The 21,474-nt window shown below is 44.2% G+C and overlaps 7 protein-coding genes across 7 annotated transcripts; 4 read left to right on the top strand and 3 right to left on the bottom strand.

The window, feature by feature from the left end:
• Positions 1-114: 114 nt before the first annotated feature.
• SPO14 (phospholipase D) lies at positions 115-4,713 on the top strand (the record flags this gene model as incomplete). Its single annotated transcript, XM_037284595.1, has 1 exon — positions 115-4,713. The coding sequence occupies one exon, from the start codon at positions 115-117 to the stop codon at positions 4,711-4,713; it is 4,599 nt and encodes a 1,532-aa protein (XP_037140491.1).
• A 377-nt stretch (positions 4,714-5,090) lies between these two features.
• On the top strand, positions 5,091-6,479 carry HG536_0F01410 (uncharacterized protein; the record flags this gene model as incomplete). The annotated part of the gene is made up of 1 exon (XM_037284594.1): positions 5,091-6,479. The coding sequence occupies one exon, from the start codon at positions 5,091-5,093 to the stop codon at positions 6,477-6,479; it is 1,389 nt and encodes a 462-aa protein (XP_037140490.1).
• A 94-nt stretch (positions 6,480-6,573) lies between these two features.
• Positions 6,574-7,311, bottom strand: GMH1 (Gmh1p; the record flags this gene model as incomplete). Its single annotated transcript, XM_037284593.1, has 1 exon — positions 6,574-7,311. The coding sequence occupies one exon, from the start codon at positions 7,309-7,311 to the stop codon at positions 6,574-6,576; it is 738 nt and encodes a 245-aa protein (XP_037140489.1).
• A 223-nt stretch (positions 7,312-7,534) lies between these two features.
• Positions 7,535-12,838, bottom strand: UTP10 (snoRNA-binding rRNA-processing protein UTP10; the record flags this gene model as incomplete). The annotated part of the gene is made up of 1 exon (XM_037284592.1): positions 7,535-12,838. One exon carries the CDS (start codon positions 12,836-12,838, stop codon positions 7,535-7,537), a length of 5,304 nt encoding a protein of 1,767 aa, XP_037140488.1.
• A 260-nt stretch (positions 12,839-13,098) lies between these two features.
• On the bottom strand, positions 13,099-15,672 carry PRM10 (pheromone-regulated protein PRM10; the record flags this gene model as incomplete). The annotated part of the gene is made up of 1 exon (XM_037284591.1): positions 13,099-15,672. The coding sequence occupies one exon, from the start codon at positions 15,670-15,672 to the stop codon at positions 13,099-13,101; it is 2,574 nt and encodes an 857-aa protein (XP_037140487.1).
• A 757-nt stretch (positions 15,673-16,429) lies between these two features.
• IME2 (protein kinase IME2) lies at positions 16,430-18,367 on the top strand (the record flags this gene model as incomplete). The annotated part of the gene is made up of 1 exon (XM_037284590.1): positions 16,430-18,367. One exon carries the CDS (start codon positions 16,430-16,432, stop codon positions 18,365-18,367), a length of 1,938 nt encoding a protein of 645 aa, XP_037140486.1.
• Positions 18,368-18,929: 562 nt separating this feature from the next.
• HG536_0F01360 (uncharacterized protein) lies at positions 18,930-21,353 on the top strand (the record flags this gene model as incomplete). The annotated part of the gene is made up of 1 exon (XM_037284589.1): positions 18,930-21,353. One exon carries the CDS (start codon positions 18,930-18,932, stop codon positions 21,351-21,353), a length of 2,424 nt encoding a protein of 807 aa, XP_037140485.1.
• Positions 21,354-21,474: the final 121 nt, after the last annotated feature.

The following is a 21,474-nucleotide window of genomic DNA, read 5'->3' as shown; positions in this document are numbered from 1 at the left end:
CGCTTAAGGGAAGGGGTCTCGGTGGCGGCATGTAAACAGTTGACAGTCACAACCGCCCAGGTCTGAAGAAGAGACAGTCGGTCGATTGCGGCGTATTTGGAGGTTTCGAGAGGTATGGTAGCGGGCGGGCAGGCGAACGGGGCGGTCGTGCCGGGGATCTCGGATGCCGATGAGCTTGGACGCGACACAGAAGATCGGGAGGCGGTGGAGGAGCAGAAAACGGAATTCGATGACGAGGCTGGGTACAAGAATTTGATGTTCCATGAGGTGCCGAACTCGGCAGTGGGAGAGCGGGAGACTGAGCAGGAGCAGGGTGGGAGGAGGAAGTCGTTTATGCAGGATCCGCAGTTGGATATATGGCGGAAGGAGTTCAAACAGGCGTTCCGGAAAGTGGCTGTGCTGTCGCGGTTGAAAGGGATGCGCGGTGGGCGGCAGCGACGGCGCGAGTCGGTGGCGTTGCAGCACGCGGGTGGCGACGAGAGAGACAAGTATACGCAGCGGTTGGCATCGGATCTGATAGATTCGCTGATGGCGGGTTGTCCTGCGGCTTTGTTTCCGAGTACGCAGTTTTTGCGCGACGAACACGGGCAGCGAAGAGCGCCGTTGTTGCTGGCGATGCTGGGCGTTCGGGTGGAGCCGCTGTATTTCAACGGGGATCCGGACGGCGCAAACAAGGGTGCTGACAACGCGGTCGGGCATGATGAGGAGGACGATTACAGCTCAGTGTTCAGTGGTATCTTTAGCAAGGGCGAAGACGACACGAAGAAGTTCTTCAAGGTACATCTCGAGTACGGGATTGGCGAGAATCGTCTCAAGTGGTGTGTTATCAAGAGCTACAAAGACCTCAGTACCCTGCATGGGAAGCTGAAACTGGTGTCTTTCCAACAAAACACCATAAACAAGCTGTACATCGATCGCAATGGGTATCATCGGTTCCGGCTACCGCATTTCCCCAGGAAGGACGACCATGAAAAGAGCATGTTTCAAAACAGGAAGAGTGGGCTTAAACGTGTGAGCACTTCTGCTACTGCCAGCTCCGTTAATTCGTCGCTGAACTTAGCCATGGACCGCATATGCGTGAAGCATTTACAGGACTTGATTGACGAACCAGAGGATTTGAATCAACCGATGCATTTAAGAGTCGAAAGATACTTGCGATTGTTGAACATTGCTCTTTGTCTGCGACCGCAGGCCAATCGACTGTTCCAGTTCTACGAACTATCGCCGATTGGAAATCTCTTGAGTTACGAGGAAAACCACCAGAGTAAACAGGGCTATTTGATTATTAGGTCAACGGCAAAGGCTCAAGGATGGCGCGTCTCTCATTTCAGAGTTAACGATTTAAGAGATATGATAGAACGACATACCACAAAGTGGTTTCTAGTGCGGCACTCGTATATCCTTTACGTGTCAGACCTGCATTCGACGACACCTCTTGATGTTTTCCTTATGGATTCGAAATTCAGAATTAAGTTCTCAGGCTCTAGGAAGGATAAGGAGAGTTCGAATACTACTGAACCCGACTGGAACGGTAAAAGTTACAGCAAGATCACCACTAAACTGCTGATCACCTTGTATAATGGTGAAAGGAAAATGCAAATCATATGCAGATCTGAGTCCTCATTGAAACAATGGGTTTCGTCAATTACCCACGTTGCCAACCAAACTATCTGGACCAAACCACATCGATTTGACAGTTTTGCTCCAGTTAGAAAGAACGCTTTCTGTAAATTTCTCGTTGACGGGAGAGATTATTTTTGGGCCTTAAGTGAAGCGCTCAATATGGCACAGGACGTCATTTATATTCACGATTGGTGGCTTTCCCCCGAGCTGTATATGCGTCGGCCTGTAAATGGGAATCAAGAGTTCAGAATCGATAGAATTTTGAAAGAGAGAGCTGAAAAGGGAGTCAAAATCTTCATTGTAGTGTACAGAAATGTGGGTAACATTGTCGGGACTGATAGTTTATGGACGAAGCATTCAATGTTAAGTTTGCATCATAATATCCATCTTATAAGATCCCCCAACCAGTGGCTACAAAACACCTATTTTTGGGCACATCACGAAAAAATGACCGTCATCGATAACACCATAGCTTTTATGGGAGGAATCGATCTATGCTATGGCCGCTACGATACCCCTGAACATGTTTTGAGGGATGATCATGAAAACCTCAACGACCAGAACTTTCCAGGTAAGGATTATTCAAACGCGCGCATTTGCGATTTCCATGATTTGGATAAGCCTTTTGAGTCAATGTACGATCGAAAAAAGATTCCGAGGATGCCATGGCATGATGTTCATATGATGACAGTTGGTGAAGCTGCGAGAGATATGGCAAGACATTTTGTTCAGAGATGGAACTACTTACTTCGACAGAAGAGGCCCAGCCGACCAACGCCCTTGTTAACCCCACCATGCGACTTTACGAGGACACAGCTGAAAAACTCACCTTTTTTCAGGATGTTGAAGCCAAGATCGACATGCGAAGTGCAAGTGCTAAGAAGCGCGGGTTCATGGTCTTTAGGTTTGAAAGAGACTGAAAAATCAATTCAGAATGCTTATTTGAAACTAATTGAGACAAGTGAGCATTTCATTTATATTGAAAACCAGTTTTTCGTCACGACCTCGCATTGGGATAGTGTCATTATTGAGAATAAAATTGGTGACGCCATCGTAGATCGTATTATAAGAGCCAACAGTGAAGGCCGAACATGGAAGGCATTTATCATGATCCCGTTGATGCCTGGCTTCGATTCACCGATTGATCAACCGGAAGCTTCAAGTGTTCGTGTCATCATGCAATGCCAATATCAATCTATCTCCCGTGGAGAAACGTCGATTTTCTCCCGATTAAAAAAGGTTAATATAGATCCTTTACAGTACATCCAGTTTTTCTCTTTGCGAAAATGGTCCACCATTGGAAAGAACGATAAATTGGTGACTGAGCAACTTTACGTTCACGCGAAAGTGCTGATAGTCGATGATCGTAGTTGTATCATTGGCAGCGCAAATATCAATGAAAGATCACAACTGGGCAACCGTGATAGTGAAGTCGCCATGATAATTAGGGACACTGATTTAGTCAAGTCTAAGATGAACGACAAGGATTACTACGCTGGAAGATTTGCATTTGAGTTGAGAAAGAGGTTAATGCGAGAGCACTTGGGTTGCAATGTGGATCTTGTTGAGATTGTCGAGAGACTGTTTGGTCATCTCGAGGAACTGGCAAAAATGAATTACAAAACTCTTCATACCGCCGCCGATCAATCGAAGAAAAACGAAAAGCTGAACTCAGCCATGATAGAGTTAGCTTATCGTGAGGTATTCGACGTGGAGCACAGTGAGGCATGGGAGATCAGATATGCAAACGATCCACAATCTGGCGATAATGGTATTGTTAATTTTACAAGCAATGATGACACCACTGCTGGTGGACCATTAAATTCAGTAAGCCAGGAACTAAATGGAAAATCCAAGCTTCCTGATAGGGAAGCCTCAAGCACAACTATTAAGAATTATCACTCTTTCAATTATCGAGCTGGCGAAGAAAACATCGGTATACGTGACAATAAACCCATCAGTACTGATCCTAGGTTAACCAATAATGAGAAACACAGGGACGACGTTGCGGGCTTAGGAGTGGATGGATGGAAGAAAGTTACTAAGAAATTCAAGGAAAATGTCACGGAGCAGCTACGCGATTGGGCAGTTGCTGCTCTAGGCTCGGATTCAGCGAAACATAAGAAAGAGGCACGTTTATCTTTCTTACCGGACAGAAATGATATTGAAGAATACTTGCGGGATGATTTGATCACGTATGAGCAAAAGTGGGACATGTTAAAAAGAATTACTTACTTACAACATCTGGCATACAAAAATATGGAGAATGCTAAAGTCAACAGCAGTACAGGTTCTGCGGGTACCGATTTTAAGTACAGCAATGAATCGAAAGCGAATCACAAGGCTCATGACGAGATCTTAGAGGAGCAGGAACTCGATGATGACTGTATTGATGAACTATTGGTGCAGATGGCACCAAACTTTCAAACGCGTGAGACTTTCAGCCAGAAACTACTCAACTTGAGATTTATTGATCCCTATTCTTTTGATGACCCGATTTGCGGTTCTTTTTACGAGGATATGTGGTTTTCTATCGCATTGCGAAACAGTTTGCTGTTCCGCCTTGTGTTTCACTGCCAGCCAGATAACGCAGTACAGTCTTGGAGAGACTACAAGGAATACAACAGAATGGCTCAAGAATTTTCCGATAATCAGGACGCTTTGATAGAATTAGAGAAGTTCACGAGACCTACCGCTAGTTCTGGCAATACTTTTTCAACGGCAGATGCGCTTGGAAAAGGTGATCTGCCGGTCAGAAAAGACGCTACTGGCTCTGTTGAGAGAGGTACCACGATAGGCGAGGTACCGCAAAGCGTAATACACAATGACATAACCAGCATGGCCGACGCCAGAGCTAATGCTGCACAAAGCAGGCGTTCAAAAGCAACCGCTTTGAGGATGAGACTGTCTGGAAGTCTATTGTTCGGCTTCAATCAAAGAATCTTTGACAAATACACAGCAAGGCGAATACTGGAAAGAGTACATGGACATCTGGTTGTATTTCCAACTGAGTGGCTGGCAAAGGAGGTCGAATCAAAGAATTGGTTTTACAATGTTGATAGAATTCCTCCAATTGATATCTATGATTGATTGTTTTTGAGTAAGATTCAAATCGCATTGTCTTCCGTACACTGTGATGTCTTTGAAGTCTTATCGCGACTAATTGTCTCCCATGATGGCACGAGAACTTTGGATATCCAGGTTTTTTCGAGGCCTTGTAGAATCGGGCACTGTGGTAATCTGTTGTGATAAGCAAGTTAAGCCGCATAACTCCTTATCAACCGAGAGGGCTAGCTTCAAAGGGAGTTAACCATAGGGACTGATATCTATGCAATCGACAAGGACGAGATGTAATTTGAATGCATAGAAAACATCCATTGATCAGTTTAAAAAGATGCAGCTTGTTTTTGGTCTGCAAATTGCAGGGAAAATCTAGCAGGTCAGAGTTCGATTGCACTCGATAGCGAATGTCCATCAATTCACCTTTGCATAGTAAGTTTTCTGCTACCACAAAGTATGAGAACAATGAGTCGCTCAGATCGACACTACCACATAGCCTTGCTCCTCACGAGGTTAGTCAAAGGCGCAATAACGGAGTCAACTCACTTTACCGAATGGCGATAAAGAACAGATGCTCTGCGGGAGTAATATCTATTGAGACGTTCTGTGAAGACTATTCATCACTTTTGGGTCCAGCCCAGAAGCCTGTCACTCCGCCGAAAGCTGATAGGGTGCCAGCATTGAACGTTACTGTATATCACCAGCCACAACCACGGAATAAAATAACACCAATCAGGCATTATGAACACAACATGAACCATTCACTGGCCGCGACGGAATTCAATGCACCTCAAGCGCATATAACTCAACTGTCTAGGCCGCCACTTCGGGGACGCCGAAGTGACTATGCTGGCACTATCGCGATCGAGAGAGGCGATGTAGCTCCAAATAACTGCCACAGTTCTGGAAGAAAAAAGATAACTCGAGATGAGACCCCATCTAGGAGCTTGTCCAAGGTTGAATATGAAGATACTGGTATTGATATTCATGAACTTTTATATGATGAGATCTTAAGCGCTGTGAACGATGATATTTTTGACGTGGATTTCACTTTCGACAATACATGGGCGGACAATGTGAGCCACGCTACCTGTGCCAATAGCTATTCTCTTCAAACCTCGTTTCAACCATCCCGAAACCATAGCACGCCATGCATCTGTTCGCAGGTGACTTCCTGCCCAGCTTCCATTGGGCAACAGGAGCAAGAAGATGACTTGGCAACACGCGTTTCGACAAGTAAAAGGCGAATCTCTGGGTCCAAAACAAGAAATTCTAGATTTCAGTTGAAACTAGATAATCTGCGGCTGAGACATGAAAGCAGTCAAGAACCTTGTGGGATTTCCAACTGCGAAGAAGAGCATAAGGAAGTCCCCCGCATGCGGTACTGGTTCAGGACCGCCAACCTGAGAACAAAGCTGATTTTTGAATGCGTCAACAGAGAACTTAAACATATTACGCGGCGTAGCCTGTATGCCATTAACTCTGGTGAGAAGACGCTCTTATCTATCTTAAAACGAATATCAGCTGAACACCCGCAACATAAAACCCGGATAGCGACATCATTGGAGGAGAAATTAACTGTTCAACCCGCCTTTGGTCATATCAAGAGGCCACAGAGCGACGTACAACTATCCGACTTTCTGCAAAAGACTTTGAACCAAGCGAACAATGACGCAAATTTCAGAGAGCAGCTTGCAGTGACATTACTTGACCAAGAATTGCAAAGCTGCATCATTCGTGGAAGAGATAGTAGTAGGAACCTATGGATGCAATCCGAAAAATTTGAATTTGACTAGACAAATTATGTAAACTATACCGGCATACGCGAATCTGCCTACTCCAGGCCACCCACGCGGCTCGTCATTCAGTTCTAATGTCTTGTCATTTGTATTAGTATTTGTGGAAGCTCAGCTTTGTTGACAAGTCAATACCAAGCAAGCTGACCATGTACAGGACGGCAAATGCTAATGCTGGAAATAGGATGAAGTTGATTTTCTTAAGAAATGGCAGCTGGCTGTAGCCGTAAAAGGTCAAAATGAAGTACTGTGCAAACGCCAGGCAATACAACGTGTTACCGACAAAGAGTCCTATCCATCTGTGAAGCTTTATGAGTGGTAATAGTAGAAACTGTAGGAAGTAGAGTAAAACCCAGATAATTAAGAAAGCATTGCAATGGACGTCAAAGCAGTAGGCCCACTCAACCTGAGATTCTGCTGCCGATCTGAACTTAAATCGAGGCCTATTCAGTATTAGCCAAAACGAAGTGGCCGTGACAAACCCAAACAGAAAGAAGTCCACACAAACCATGTTTAGCATCATCTTGATGAATCCTAAGAACGAGTGACCGTATACAATCGACCATACCATTGAACTTAGGATTAGCAATCCGACTTGCAAAATGAAGAACGAGGGATCATCTCGAGCCCATTGGCGTTTGGTCTGATGTTGATAATAAAATGACCTAAACGCCTTTCGAGGTTTGAAAACCAGGTTGATCATCTCCCAAGTTGCCGTCTCGAAATCCAAGTTTTTAGGTGTCTTATAGAGCCTTCGAAGAACGGTTGGAACAGATAGACCGTCGCGAACATTCTGGTGGAGATCTCGATTGACTGTAGGGAGGGTTGCCATCTCAGGATTCGAGATTCTTGAACTTCAAGCTACCTCTTAATAGTCTTTGATCATCTGCTTTAAGATGCTCTGTTACTTAGACAGACAAAATTGTTGATGAAGAACGAGTACAACTAAACAGGAAAGCTAACGCCAGGTGCACATTGCTTGTGAGCTTTGATGCTGGCGGCGATCTCTTCGTTTCAGTAGATTGTTTAATGACAATTTAAAATCTATGTAACTTTTAGTCCAAATATCTATCAAACGGCTCCCCTAGTACATTTTCCACCACCCTGACAAGTTCTGATCTCACAGCATGTTCGACCTCTTCATCTTCGTCCTCTAGAAGCTCTGCGATTGTGGGCACCAGTTGAGGCAGTAATGCCAGCCAGCTTTCGCCCACCTTGGAGTAGATCAGCTTTAATGATCTGACAGTCCATAGCTTCTCGTTGGATGAACAAGAGCTCTGCATGTGGTTAACTAATAGCTTATGCATGAGCTTGTTATGGTCATTGACGCGGTTGTTATTTGCGGCTAAAGAGGCAATCGCCTTGACAAGGTACTTCCCGATGACGCTTTCCACATTCGACAATTGATTAACCAGTGGCTCGCAAATGGCCTCGAATCTTGAAGTAGACTTCCAGTATTCATCTCTGTCATATTTGAATGACGAGGTCAATGAATTTAGCACGACACGACGCAGATTGATGTCGCTAATTCTCCCATCGATGAACTTCCTTAGCAGGTCACTCACTGGTTCGATCAAATAAGTAAAATATGATGTGATAATGCCTTTGAGATTCTCCTGCAGTTTGTTGAGGAACTTAAAAAAGCTTGTGAGCCTCTCGATCTCAGTCATCTTGGTATTACTCACACCCTCGCGATCAAAAGCCCATCTGACAAGGATAACGAATAAGGGTCTAAAAACCTTATCATTAAGCTTCAGAACATATGTATTGGCAACCTGATAAACCGTACTTTCAATCCTGCTGATAGTGTTGTCATCGAAGTCGCTGATGGACCTAAACTCGAATAAAGCGAGTAACAGCCTGAAGAAGATTGGCGATTGGGAAGTCGCAGATTTTTTGTCTATTGCTTCAACAGTGGACTGCAAAGAGCTCAAAAACAGTGAGATTGCAATAGGTTCTTCACAATTGCTGACTGATTTTTCCCACACTCGGTGTAGGACTTTCAAAATCTCTTTCAGATCAATGTTCTCAACAATCAACGAGATTAAAGACAGTCTCGTGGATACATTGACCTCACTCGAATAATAGATTACCTTAAGAATATCTTCAAAATTTGACATGATAAAATTTGGAAGTTTTTTGATGAACGCTGCGTAAAGCAATAAGATTGCCAATTGTAGCTGCTCCTTCAAATAGTCATCACTGTCGCTTTGAGAATCCTTGAAAATCTTGAGAGATGGTGGGACGATCCGTGGGTAAAATGCAATGGACTTCACGCCTAAGATCTGCACACAGTTTGTGATCACGGTCAAGGACGATATTATAACCTCAGTACTTGGTGAAGCCAAACTGTCTATTGAAGCTTTTAAAGCATCAATTACCATTGAGTTTTCCAACTGCGGTCCGAAAGCATTGATGAGTGATCCTACAGTGTTGAGAGAGACCTGGACAATATCGAATGAATCTTTTTGAGTCGTCGCAATTTCCAGAAGCATCTTGACAACCTCTTCAGCTTTACTTGACGCTTCTGGACCTTCGCTGGCAAACTTGGTGCCAATTACAAGCATTAGGTGATACTTTACATTCTCATCTTTGCACTCTGATAGCAGCGGTGAAACGGCATCCACAAAATCACTAATAGGCATTATAGTTAGGATGTGACTCAGTAGATGGTACAAAACGGTACTAGCTTCCTTTCTGGCATCCTTCAGTTCTGCTTTGCTGACCATATCTTCATTGCCCCCGGGAGAATAATTATTCATACCTTTTATGAAATCCAGAATTGCTTCCAGAATCGATCCAAAGCTTGATTTCACTCGCTTGACATAGGAAGGATCGTTCTGCGTGTCAAGGAGTGCTGAACAAACCATTATTTTGATACTACCATTGATACTGTGGGATCCATCTTCTGATTCAGCCATCGTCTTATCAATGAAAGCTAATGCATTCTGAAGAAAGGAACTAAATTCCGTTGCAGTGAAATTTAGAATACCGTTCGTGAATAAAGCACGCGATTGCAAGCATTCCTTCTTTTCCGGATCTTCACTTGCAACCTTGAGCAGCTTGAGTAAATCAAGAAACTCGCGCAAGCCGTTCAATTGCTCAAGCACATCTAGATTACACATTAATGACCTCGTAAACTCGACCAGAGTTCTCGCATCACCAACTCTGAAATTATTAACATCCATTGAATGCTGTTGGGAAATAAGGAATAAAAATGGAGCAAACGCCTTAGAGGGATTCAATGAGTTGATTAAAGTCGAGTATAACCTTACTCTTCTATGCTTTGGCACATGTTGCAATGCTGTGGTGAAACTCATTAATAGGAATTCAATCTCGTCCTGTACATCGTCTTGACTATTCTTGAGCAGGGCGGGAACGATGGTCTTGATGGTACTTTCAACAACTTGATTCGTGTACTCATCGTCTTGACGAATGCTATGAGCGCCCATGAAGGTAAAGATGGGCATAACTGAATGAAGGACTGTCTCTGAATCTAACCCTGCCAAAGCACCGACAACCAAAAGGAACTTATTCTGGACCTGGGGAGAAGTGGAGTTCCTGATGGCAGAAACGACGACGTCGGCACGCACATTTTTCGATTTGGGAGCATTCGCTCTACTCAAAGAGTCGATTGTATTTAGCAAGCATGAAGCAAGAGTCTCTTGAGCATAGAGAACTGGTAATCCCCCATCTTTCTCTAGCATCTCTAGATCAGAGACAAGAGAAAGTAAAGTGGACAATAAAGACTCAGATCCATCAGCCTTTGACTTATCTAGCGTTTCCAGTACGACGGTTAGCTTTCTTAGATGAGCCTCGGCTATGTGAGAGATCTCTTCTTTCTGCAACGCTACCCTGTTCGCTGATGATCGTCTTCTCCTTTTCTTTGGAAGCTCAGATAATTCGCTATCAGAGTGGATTCTGTTCTGCGTAAGGATTGACACAAAGACATTGGTATCCAGAGGAAGGGATTGCAAAACTCCTGCAGCGTCATACGCTGGATCTCCATTAGCAGCTGTCTCGAGAATATTTTGAACTATTTTCAATTGTTGATTGAACTTAAGCGACTCAAAAATTGCCTCCAACCTTTCCGATATGATGCTTATTAGTGATTCGTCCTCTGATTTGAGGGCATCGTTTATAAAATCAATCATAAAGTCATTGCGTTCTTTGGGCGCTATGAGTCCTACAACAGATGACTCAAATTGGTCAAAGTTCGTTTTGTTATTCTGGCAAAAAGCTTTCCATTTTTTTCTCGAACTTAAGTAACTTGATATGAAGTCAGCAAAAATGGCCGTGTTTGAACCGGTTGAGTTTATATGCTTGTTAATGAATTTGAAAAGAATCATTTTTGGATATGGTAGTGGCATAAATACTGCTTGGTTGGCCCAAAACAGCATGTAGATTTTATCATTCTTCTTTGGAACCAATAGAGTCGTAATGTCGTAATTCTCGACCAGGTACTCATTCAAAAAATGATTTAGCCAGCTTTCACTGTCTTTAGGGCTCAACAATGGAATCTCCTTGTTCTCTCCATAAATTCTATTGCCCATGAAATAATGCTTGGTGAATGGTCGTTTGGCAATTTGATTAAGGATTTTTTTGATGCCCATTCTGACTGGTTTTGAGACATCACTTAAAGCGCATATTAGACAAGGTATCAGGGTAAAAACGTTTGATTCTTTGTCAATGCTATTGATACATTTCGAAACATTCGTCAATGCCACTAGTCGCAGAGCTGTTGGGGCAGCCGGAGAAATAAGCACTCTGACCAGAAACGTTATTCGGCCTTCTAGCGTTGTAAAGAAAGAAGACAGAAACAACCCTGCCGGAAAGTTTTTACCCACAGACTCGATAAACAGTGAAAGTAGTTCGCCGAAATTATTGTCGCCATTCTCCAACATAGATTTGTTACTGGTATTGATGCTGGGTGAATGCTTTTCCAAAAACTCCTTGAAGGTTGATGTTCGCATCTTCCCATCTGGTCCTTTCTCAGTTGTAAGCTCTTTCAAAACGTCCCCATCTGAGGACTGCTCATTCGGCCTGAACAAAGATGTTGTTAGCTTGATTTCAAACAACTCGCCACTCATATTAAGTGCATTAATGCACCTCAGAACTAAATCTTCATTGATCGACACGAAATATTCGAACAGTAAAATTAGCTGTGATTTATCTTCAAGTATTTCTGATAGGTGAATTAGATCTGTAATTATCAACCTCTCCTCGAATCTCTCCAGCTTCATTTGCTTCAAAATTTCAATTATCTTTGATAGTTTGGCATGATCGTATCTGGCAATAGCTCTGATGTAAGATGTGACGAATTTGTCGCAACGACTTGGATCTGAGTTGCTTAGATATTCCAGCAGGTATTCCAGTCCGATTTTACTCTCAAGCAAACCATAGAGCTTCGCAGGAAGCTGATCAACGTTACCAGGACCTTTCAGCGTTTGAAATAGCTTGCATATCGTGGCCAAAGAGGACTTTTTAACCTCCAAGTTATCCAGGTTGGCCAGTATCGTCTCGGTGGCAGCTAAAATGATTGTTTTCTTTAGAGGAAGTGAAGCAGCAAGCACCACCAAAATACAATGAGCCGCTATCTGACAATCCACAGAACTTGCCGCCAGCAATTTCGCCGACACTTCCAGAAATATCGGAACCAATCCATTTAATTTCCCTTCATCGTTCGAATTGTAGGCTATCAGATTGATGAAGCAACATGAGGTAAACAGCATCTGACCAGTGTACGTGGTCTTCTTTTTGATGCATTTGCTCAAGTAACTGGCGTATAATTTTAAAAATTCCATGTCATTGAATAACTTGATGATTGCCATATTGGAACAGCTTCTGTCGTTCCTAACAAAACTGGAAAGAGGGCTAAACAAAGGTGGAAGTTTCACAATGTTTAGAATCCTCTTGAAAGTTGGCGTTTGGTAATAATTGATCGTAGATAAAAGAAAAGTCTCGGCGTTGCAGATGTGTATTTGGAACCTCCGAACCAACCACTCGGTCGCATGCAACGTGGGCGCCAAATGCCATTTGGAAGACACAAGCATTAAAAACCCATTGATCGCATTGTCGAGGTTCTTTATTTCTTCTTTAGTTTGAACATTTCTGTCAATTGACATCGACGACTCAGAAAAGAGAGATCTTGTGAATATTTCAAAGTGCGGGTCGATTTCGATCAGATCGTTCAACGCCTCCACTGCATTTTCAAAAATTGTATCATAATCCTGAGTACTAGCAGTCTTTGGATTGTAGATTAAAGATGCAGAATGCAATTTCTGTCTTCTCTTCCGGTCTACCGCAAGTGTAGCATTGCTGGCTGCAACCACGGCCAACTGGCTCTTCAAAGAAGACATTTGATATCTTTATGAACCTTCAGAATAACCTGAATTATCACTGAATCAATTCTGTCTATAATAATTATATAGTTAGATATAATTTTAATGTAGCTCATCGCTTGGCAACTTGAAAATTTTCTTTCCCAGCACTAACGGAAAAACTCGATGAGCTTGAACAGATCACGTGGAGAGGATAGTCTTGACCAGCTAACGATATATAATGGCTGGCTGAGCGCTGATTGCGAGCTATATGGCCGTTGATCTCGAGGACCATGGTTCTATAGACTGAACAGGCCAGTTTTCTTCTTGCCGAATGGATATATGAAGAGGGATGACATGAAAAGGCCGACGGTGATACCGATGGAAACTTGGATCATGGTGACACCGAAAGACATCGAGGAAGATAGATCGGATTCAGCTGCAGTTCCGTTGTGGTTCGTCAATTGATTGGCGCTTTGTAAACCAGACAGCAGCGAACTTTGCGAAGCAACACCGGAGGGCACCTGGACAAAGATAGCGGGCAACATTGCGGAGACAGCCAGACCTTTCCAGATCCTCGAGTAGAGGTTTCCCATGAGACCTATGACGAAGGCAGCGAGGGCTGCTGTGAACTCTGTTGAGTGTTGGAAATGCCTGCCTGCCCAGTAGGTGACGACGTAACCGGAACAGGATATGATCACCATCACGGGCAATTGAGTCCAGTTGGCTTGGTTGATCAAGGAAATGCCTATGGTGAATGCAGGGACGAAGAGAAACCTAAACCAGTCGGAAATTGGATAGGGACATGAGGTCTCGTTGCTGGCCCCCTTGTACATCCAGCCGAACAGGGCTGCGCCCAAAGTGATGCCGAAACCCAGGAACAGCGAGTATATGATGGCGTAGAACATTCTGACGGAGCCTGCGACTAGATTGCGGCTTTGCAACTCTAGCGAGCCACAGAGGATGATGTACCCGGGGAGGATGAGCGCGAGAGAGCCCTGAGTTACCGCTCCAAAGCAAATGTCGGATGGAATCGATCCAAAGGCTCTACCGCAGAAACTGACCACCACGGATGCTGTCACTTCGAAGACATTTGAATACATATTAGATCTTTGCGATACGATGTATTGTAAAGCGCCCACGCAGGAGCCCATGAAGAAAGACACAGCCATGTTGATCCAATTTCCACCGAAAGCATAGGGCGTCACCATTGCAGAGCAAAATCCGTACAGAAATACGCAGATCCACGGTGGATATAAATTTTTTTCTTGTAATATCCTGTCTATCAGCATATTACCTTCTGCCGCGCTCATTGTATCGTGAACGACTTGCTTGTAAATCATATGAACCTGATGAAGCTTCCACAAGTTCAGACCTTGAGCGCATCTGACCAACTGGACTTCGGAGGTCCTGGTAGTGGCGTCGCCAAATGACACAATCATGCAACCAGGCAGGTACAGAAACTGACCGTCGATCTCCAGCACTCTGGACGTCATGATCATGTATTCCTCTAATCTGTGGGTTGGCGCACCATAGAGCATCAGCGCCTTGCACATGCGCAGGATAAATCGATGTCTTTGAAGCAAATCTGCAATATGAACCGTGATCTTGGCTTCTGTGGCTAATTTCTTCTTGAATTTGGGAATTCTGCTTTTTTTACCCTTGGGCCTCGTATTCTTGAAAGAGGGTAGATCATTTTTGGAGCTATCACTAGGCTCAGCGGTACCTTTACGGTGAGGCAAGTTTTTTAATTTCTTCAAATTCGCTGCTTTGGATAGCTTAAGCTTTGAGCTCGGTGGTGTTACTGATGAAGTAGCCGTAACTGTATCCGGAACTGACTCCTCCAATGATACTGATGAGTAGTTGGAGTTAATATCTTCGTTCTGGTAAAGCTTCAGTAGCGAACCTAAGACGCCGCCTCTCACCCTAGTAGGAGGCGCCACGTAGGCAGTGCTTTCAATGTAAGGATCGTAACTATCGCTGTCAATTGCTTCGTTAGATTGATCTCCATCGATATAGTGCTCCATTGGTGGCGCTACGAAAGAGATATGACTCGGAGTTTGAGAACCAGAGTCGTACGCCGTCTCCCCGTCTGAAATGGCTGCTTCAGCATGGCCGTCGTTTGGATTTAGCCCCGAATGCGCCTGGACAATCTGTTGAGCGGTTTCATTGAAGTCGACCATCGGAATGTCCTCCTGTCCTCCAGTCTTCTCCACGTCCCTTTCTTTCTCTTGAGAGTCCTTGGGAAACCCCGGGGCCAGCCCACCATTTTGACCCAAGTTGCTGATAAACCTGGATACTAGACCTCCTGCATCATCTTCATCTCCGTTCTCCTCGTTCAAACTCTTCATGCCACGCCGCTGACTTGCTCCTCTCTGGAAAAACTGCTTGAAATGATCAAACCTGCCCTCATCATCAGAGGATTTCACTGATTTGATCTCATCGTCCTCGTACTCATCCGCATGAGACTTGAACCGCACATTCTTGTAATCTGTCGAGGAATCCGAAGAAGACGTTGCAGACGCACGGCGACCACCAAACCTCGCTAGTTTCTCGCTATATCGACGGTCCATGTCTTCACTATCTTCATTCTCGTCCGCAGCTTCATAATTGCCACTCGTATTCCGGATCGTACGGACTGCATCCAGCTCGATCAATTGATCGCTCTTTGAGCCTCGCACCTCCCCGGTCTGCCTAAAACTGGGCAACCCTTCGCTTCTAGTCGTTCCGGGCTCCAGATCAGATCCTGAATCAGAGTCGAAACTCTCGGATCTCTTTTGCTCAATCCTGGAATCACTATTACCTGACCGGCCTCTTCCGATCTTAGCAAGAAAAGAGGGCCTCTTAGTACTACTCATCTCTGAGTCGGACATCCTACCGCGATAGCATAAACAAGTTCAAGAAGAGTATAACTTTGGCTGCCAATAAACGAGAATATATGTATATATAGGTATGTGTCTAAGAATTCTTACGCTATTGAAACAACTAGGCTGTAGTTTTGTTTGGCCCAGGTGGGATCTTGAACGCGATGTTTCTTGTGGTAGTGTCCCCCAAGACTCCATCACATCTGGCCCAAGGCAACTAAATCAACAATGCAGGAGGAATGTTGCAACAGGTATTTATAGAGCAAAGCTTCTGATGTAACGGCTTTTGGGACACCGCCACATAGCGGACCTGCGGAAAAACAGTTTTTCCGAACTCCCATTGCATATGGCGTCATAATATCAAAGACGGAAAAAAAAGCAAAATTGGAACGCTCCCAATTTTTCCTCTTTCGGAAACCGTGTGCTCGGAAAGAAAAAGAATCGATGCGACGCGTGCGGCGCTCACGCGCCATGTCCCGTGTTACGTGATGAAACCGTGAAACTAGCCGGGGTTCCGCAAATGATGAGGTGAATGGGTGTTTGTTTTAAGCTGGAACAGTTCGTGAGGCTGTGGAGGGAGAGGAGGTTGGAGTGGGCGGCTATTTTTGCCTAATTCGATTTTGTGACCGGTTAGATTGGAGACATGTAGAATGGTATATAAACGGATGGGATCTGAAGGGATGATTTTCTGGTTACCTAAGATGAGTTGTTCGGCGAATGAAACTTCTTAGAGAAGTTGGTTCCCATATTCCTTTGTGCCTCAACAATGCTAAGCAAGAAAGTTAACAGGGATTCGCTACCCATCACGCCGCCAGATATCGATAATCCACCTTCCTATATCCCACTTAAGTCGATCGACGGGAGGTATCAGATCATTGAGGAGTTGGGGAACGGGTCCTTTGGATCTGTATCGCTGGCGAGAGCTCATTTTGATATTGGCAAGAATCATAATGACGGTAAGATGTACAGGAAGACTTTGTTGAACCAGGCAGGGATGGATCACGAGAATGCGATTTGTAAAAGACAAGGTTTGGTCGCTATTAAGACTATGATGACGAAATTATCGACGTTGCACGATTATACGCGAGTAAGGGAAATCAAATTTATTCTAAGCTTGCCAGCTAATAGGCATTTGATCCAGATTTTTGAGATCTTCATTGATAACAAGAATTTCCAATTGCATATAGTGATGGAAGCTATGGAGCAAAATTTGTATCAGATGATGAGACATAGAAGGCGGCGAGTGTTTTCCATACCATCGTTAAAATCCATCTTGGCCCAAATCTTGGCAGGTTTGCATCATATTCATGAGTTTAATTTTTTCCATAGGGACATCAAACCAGAGAATATCTTGATTTCGCCAAGCACAAGATATTTTGATAAGGATTGGTTATTAGAAGGTAATTATACGGATAATTATGTTGTTAAATTGGCAGATTTCGGTTTAGCTCGTCATGTCACCAATAAGAATCCATATACTGCCTATGTCTCCACTCGTTGGTACAGGTCACCTGAAATTTTATTGAGAAATGGATATTATTCTAGACCACTTGACATCTGGGCCTTTGGTTGCGTAGCTGTGGAAATAACTATTTTCAAACCATTGTTCCCAGGTTCTAATGAGATGGATCAAATTTGGAAGATCTTGGAGGTCTTGGGGACTCCACATACAACAAAGGAAAGTGAAAAGACAGGTTATATATCGAATGGAGGTCAATGGGAATTGGCCAAAACTTTGGCACAAAGATTAAATATGAAATTTCCCTATGTGGAAGGAAGTGGGCTTCAGGATTTGATTTCCAGTTCTCAATTGCAATCATTGGCAGATGTCATTAAAAGATGCTTGAGGTGGGATCCCAACGAGAGGGCTACAGCAACGGATCTGTGTTCAATGCCATTCTTTAGAGATACTGTGGCCGCTGTGCCGAAGGTAGTCTCATCAACAAGAAATACAGAACAGGCCCAAATCTTCGCAGGTATAAAACCTTCTCAATCAAATCATAAGAGACAATTGATATTCCACTCCAAGGAGCTCGAGGAATCTCATTTGACAAGACCGTTGAAGATCAATGATGGGGAAACCAAATTGAAGAAAAGTTTCTCAATGAGTGAGTTCTTGCAGAACCATAGCGATGATATCCCATTAAACGATCCACCTCCAGCTATCGATACCGATTCAACGATTTCAGATAATCAAGATGAGATCGAGTTCTGTCAGATTTCCAGTACGTTTGAGAATGATCATTTCTTGAAGGATTTGCCCAGCTTAAGGATCAATGATGGATCAATCAATGAATCGAAGGATAATCTTAAAAGACTAACAGATGATATTGATGCAATGAATAAACAGAATGAAACGGATTTTCTCTTCGATACACCACAAGTCTCCAACTCAAAGAATTACGTCCACTATACAAATCAAAACCCTGAACTGAACCTGTTGAGCAACAATGTACTGATAAATTCGGATCACAGCTCCCTACAACCAGTGAACCGTTTACTGGACAACATGTCGATAGATGATTCGTTTAATAACAACGACATCAATGGTAATTGCAACGACAACAATAACAACAATCTGAATGTCATACCAAGAAGCTTTATGCTACAGCAAGATACACCAAACGGTAATCATATAATCAGCGGTAACCACATCGAGCTAGCATCCGAGACTAGTCAGCATTTCGGTAACATCACCTTTTAATAACGCTCAATAGCTATCTAACAGAAAAGTAATCATGGAACGGCGTGGTCGTTTGGGCGACCGGTAACCAATGATCTGGGCCTTGATCACCCATTAGCGCAGAGACAGTCTCACCGATTGTGCGCGCCCTACTGCACTACTGGCAGAGATGATGAGGCAGCTGGTCGTTTAAACCGTCACGGCTGCTTAAGCTTGCGTCAACTCTTTTTAAGATCGAAGATTGCCTGTTTTTTCCAACGGGCTGTTTATACGACCTTCGGCTATCACCATAGTAAACCGATCGTATACATTCGGGAGACCGTAGTGGCATAACTTGCAAGAGCTCTGACTACCTGCACTTTGAGCTGATACGACTAGCATACGATCAAGGAGTTCATTGTTGATCTCGTTTCTGTTAATCGTACACTAAGTTGTTTAGTGTAATGACAAAAGTTGTCAGATCGACTACTTTAATATAAAGCAAGGAAGAACTTGGCAAGTTTAAGAAATTTTGCTGATCTTACCCGATATCTTTATCATCAGGTCACCGTTTCTGTAGGCCAATCTACGGAGTACAGTCAAGATGAGTGTTAAAGGTTTCGATGAGCAATCGTTGATAGACGATGCGTCTACATTATTATTGTTCTCTAAAGCAAGAAGTGGCAGTGGCGGCGGTGGTATTAATACCGACGGTAGTGGTGTAAAGTCTCTGTCTTCATCTCCAAAAGAGGCACCTGTTGAAGGATCCCAATCCGTTGTGCGATCAACACCGCTCTCGAGAACATCTACCGAGAGGGGGACCTTATCACCGAGAAATCCGATGGGATCTGTGGGACCTGCTTCAGCAGCTTTGTTGCAAGATGACGGCTTCGAATGCCATAGATCAGGATCCATGTCGCCGAAGAGCAGCGATGGAAGTGGTAATTCCAACAGCAAGCAAAAGGGAATGGTAGCGGCCGCAGCACTGGCAGCTGCTGCCACTGTACCCCTCCCGTTAAACACTGAACGTCGGAGGAAGAGCAAACACGAGGTAGAGAGAATCGTTGAAACAGGATCGAAGAATTTGAGGCATGAATGGCCCGTACCAGACTCGTTCGTCGTCGATATCGATTCTGGTGTCATTTCTTGTATCTGTGGCTACGACGACGATGATGGCTTTACCATACAATGTGATCACTGCCACAGGTGGCAGCACGCTATATGTTACAATATCAAGGATATCGAAACAGCCCCTGAAGATCACCTGTGCAATACATGCGAGCCCAGAAGATTAGATCCCAAGAAGGCAAGGCGGAGACAATTAGAGAGACGACAAGCACTGGGAAGTCGAAATAACAGGGATGCAGGAACGGCCGGCGGTGGCGGCTCTAAGGATGATGCAGGAGCTGGCGGTCTTGGGAAGGATTCTGATAATAATGAGCTGCATTCTGAGGCAGTGTCCAACGAAGGTAAAAATTCGGAGACCGAAACGGGCTATGATAAGATTAGCAGGAGAGGATCTTATGCCAGTGATGTGCAAAACAACGTCTCCAGCACAGAGAATGCGGGAAGAAAGAGGAAGAATGACGGAGAAACGGGACAGATGGACGACGCAAAGAGAAGAAAAGACAATATATCGTATACAAGCGCTAAAGAAGCCTATTCCGCGATGTTTTTACCTATCGATCGATACGAATTCAAGGACAAATACGCCAAACTTTTCATTGAGAAACACAATGACGACGATTGGGTCATACCTTACAACAAGAAAGTTTTTGAACCGCTGTCTGTCGAAGTCAAACCGTATGCTGAGGTCAACAATTCCAAAGTGTTTCCGGGCTACAGTAAACTGGGTGTTTATTTGAAGGAGTTTTGCCATCAAAAAAGCTTCATTTGTGAGTTTTTGGGAGAGGTTGATTTTCAACGTGGTTACCTGATGGATCCAAGGAATCATTACAGAATATGGGGCACGACAAAACCCAAAGTTCTATTTCATCCGCATTGGCCCCTGTATATAGACGCCAGACTATGTGGTAACCTTGCAAGATATATGAGAAGAAGCTGCAATCCCAATGTGGAACTGGCGACTGCGAAAATGCCTGACACGAATGAGGTCAAGTTTGTTCTTAGGGCAATCAGGGATATCCAAGAAGGTGAAGAGATCCACATTGGCTGGCAGTGGGATCTGCGGCATCCAATATGGCAATTGATCAACAAGACAGCAACATTTGAATCCCTAAACGATCCCGATAAATATTTGCTGATCCATTCCATTGACACGGTCCTGGGAGCGTGCGAATGCGCTTGTGGGAACAACAATAAGGAATGCAATCTGCTCAAGGTTAAGAAATTCTCGCAGAGTCTCTACAGGTCCGTCAAGTCTAAGATGAACAACCGGTATAAACTAAATGAAATTCTGAATCAGTACCAAGGCAAGAGAAGGAGACAACCTCCAATATTGAAAAGATTGGCAAACGAGAGGCTGCAGAATTCGGAGCGAGCCTCTGAATTGATAGCTGAATATGACGAAAAGAAAGCAAAGTGTCTATCCAATGCAACATACGACGGCGTAGTTGTTGCGGAAAGCTTGCCAACGGGCGAGACAATAAAACCCTACAAGTGGGTGCTGATGAACAAGTATCATGGCAGTAGAAACGGCGTCTTTGAAGGCTCTCCCGCTTCCTCATTCAATAAGGCACCGACTCCACTAACTTTCGATGAACAGAAAGTCACGGATCTTAACAAGCTGCCCATACCGATTGTGTTAGAGATACCGATTGAATCCCCTTCAATGAAGGGCAAGCTGCAAATCGACTATTCGAACAAAGCAGCCGCAGAAGTTCCCTCGAAGGAGAAACCACCTGTGCCCTCCATCTCCGCTACCGGCAAGACGATCGACCCTGTGAGGACCGAAACTAAGAGCGGCTCAGCAAGTGCAAACACACTTCCGGACCTCGCAGATGCATACAAGAATCCTCTCAAGAAGAAGCTCAGCTTCGCAGACTATAGGAAGAAACAACATAAGTAATCGGTTTTACAGCATATTTATTTAATACCCATCGACCTGTAACTGTATGAAGAGCCCGAAAAATCACCTCCGACGAGCGCTAAGTAAGAAGCCGTCGGTCAATGAAAGTCAAACACATCTC

This window comes from Torulaspora globosa, chromosome 6 (assembly GCF_014133895.1).
Source record: "Torulaspora globosa chromosome 6, complete sequence".
NCBI classification, from domain to species: Eukaryota; Fungi; Ascomycota; class Saccharomycetes; order Saccharomycetales; family Saccharomycetaceae; genus Torulaspora; species Torulaspora globosa.
Note: the sequence above shows the minus strand (reverse complement) of the source record. Positions and strands in the feature narration are given on the sequence as shown.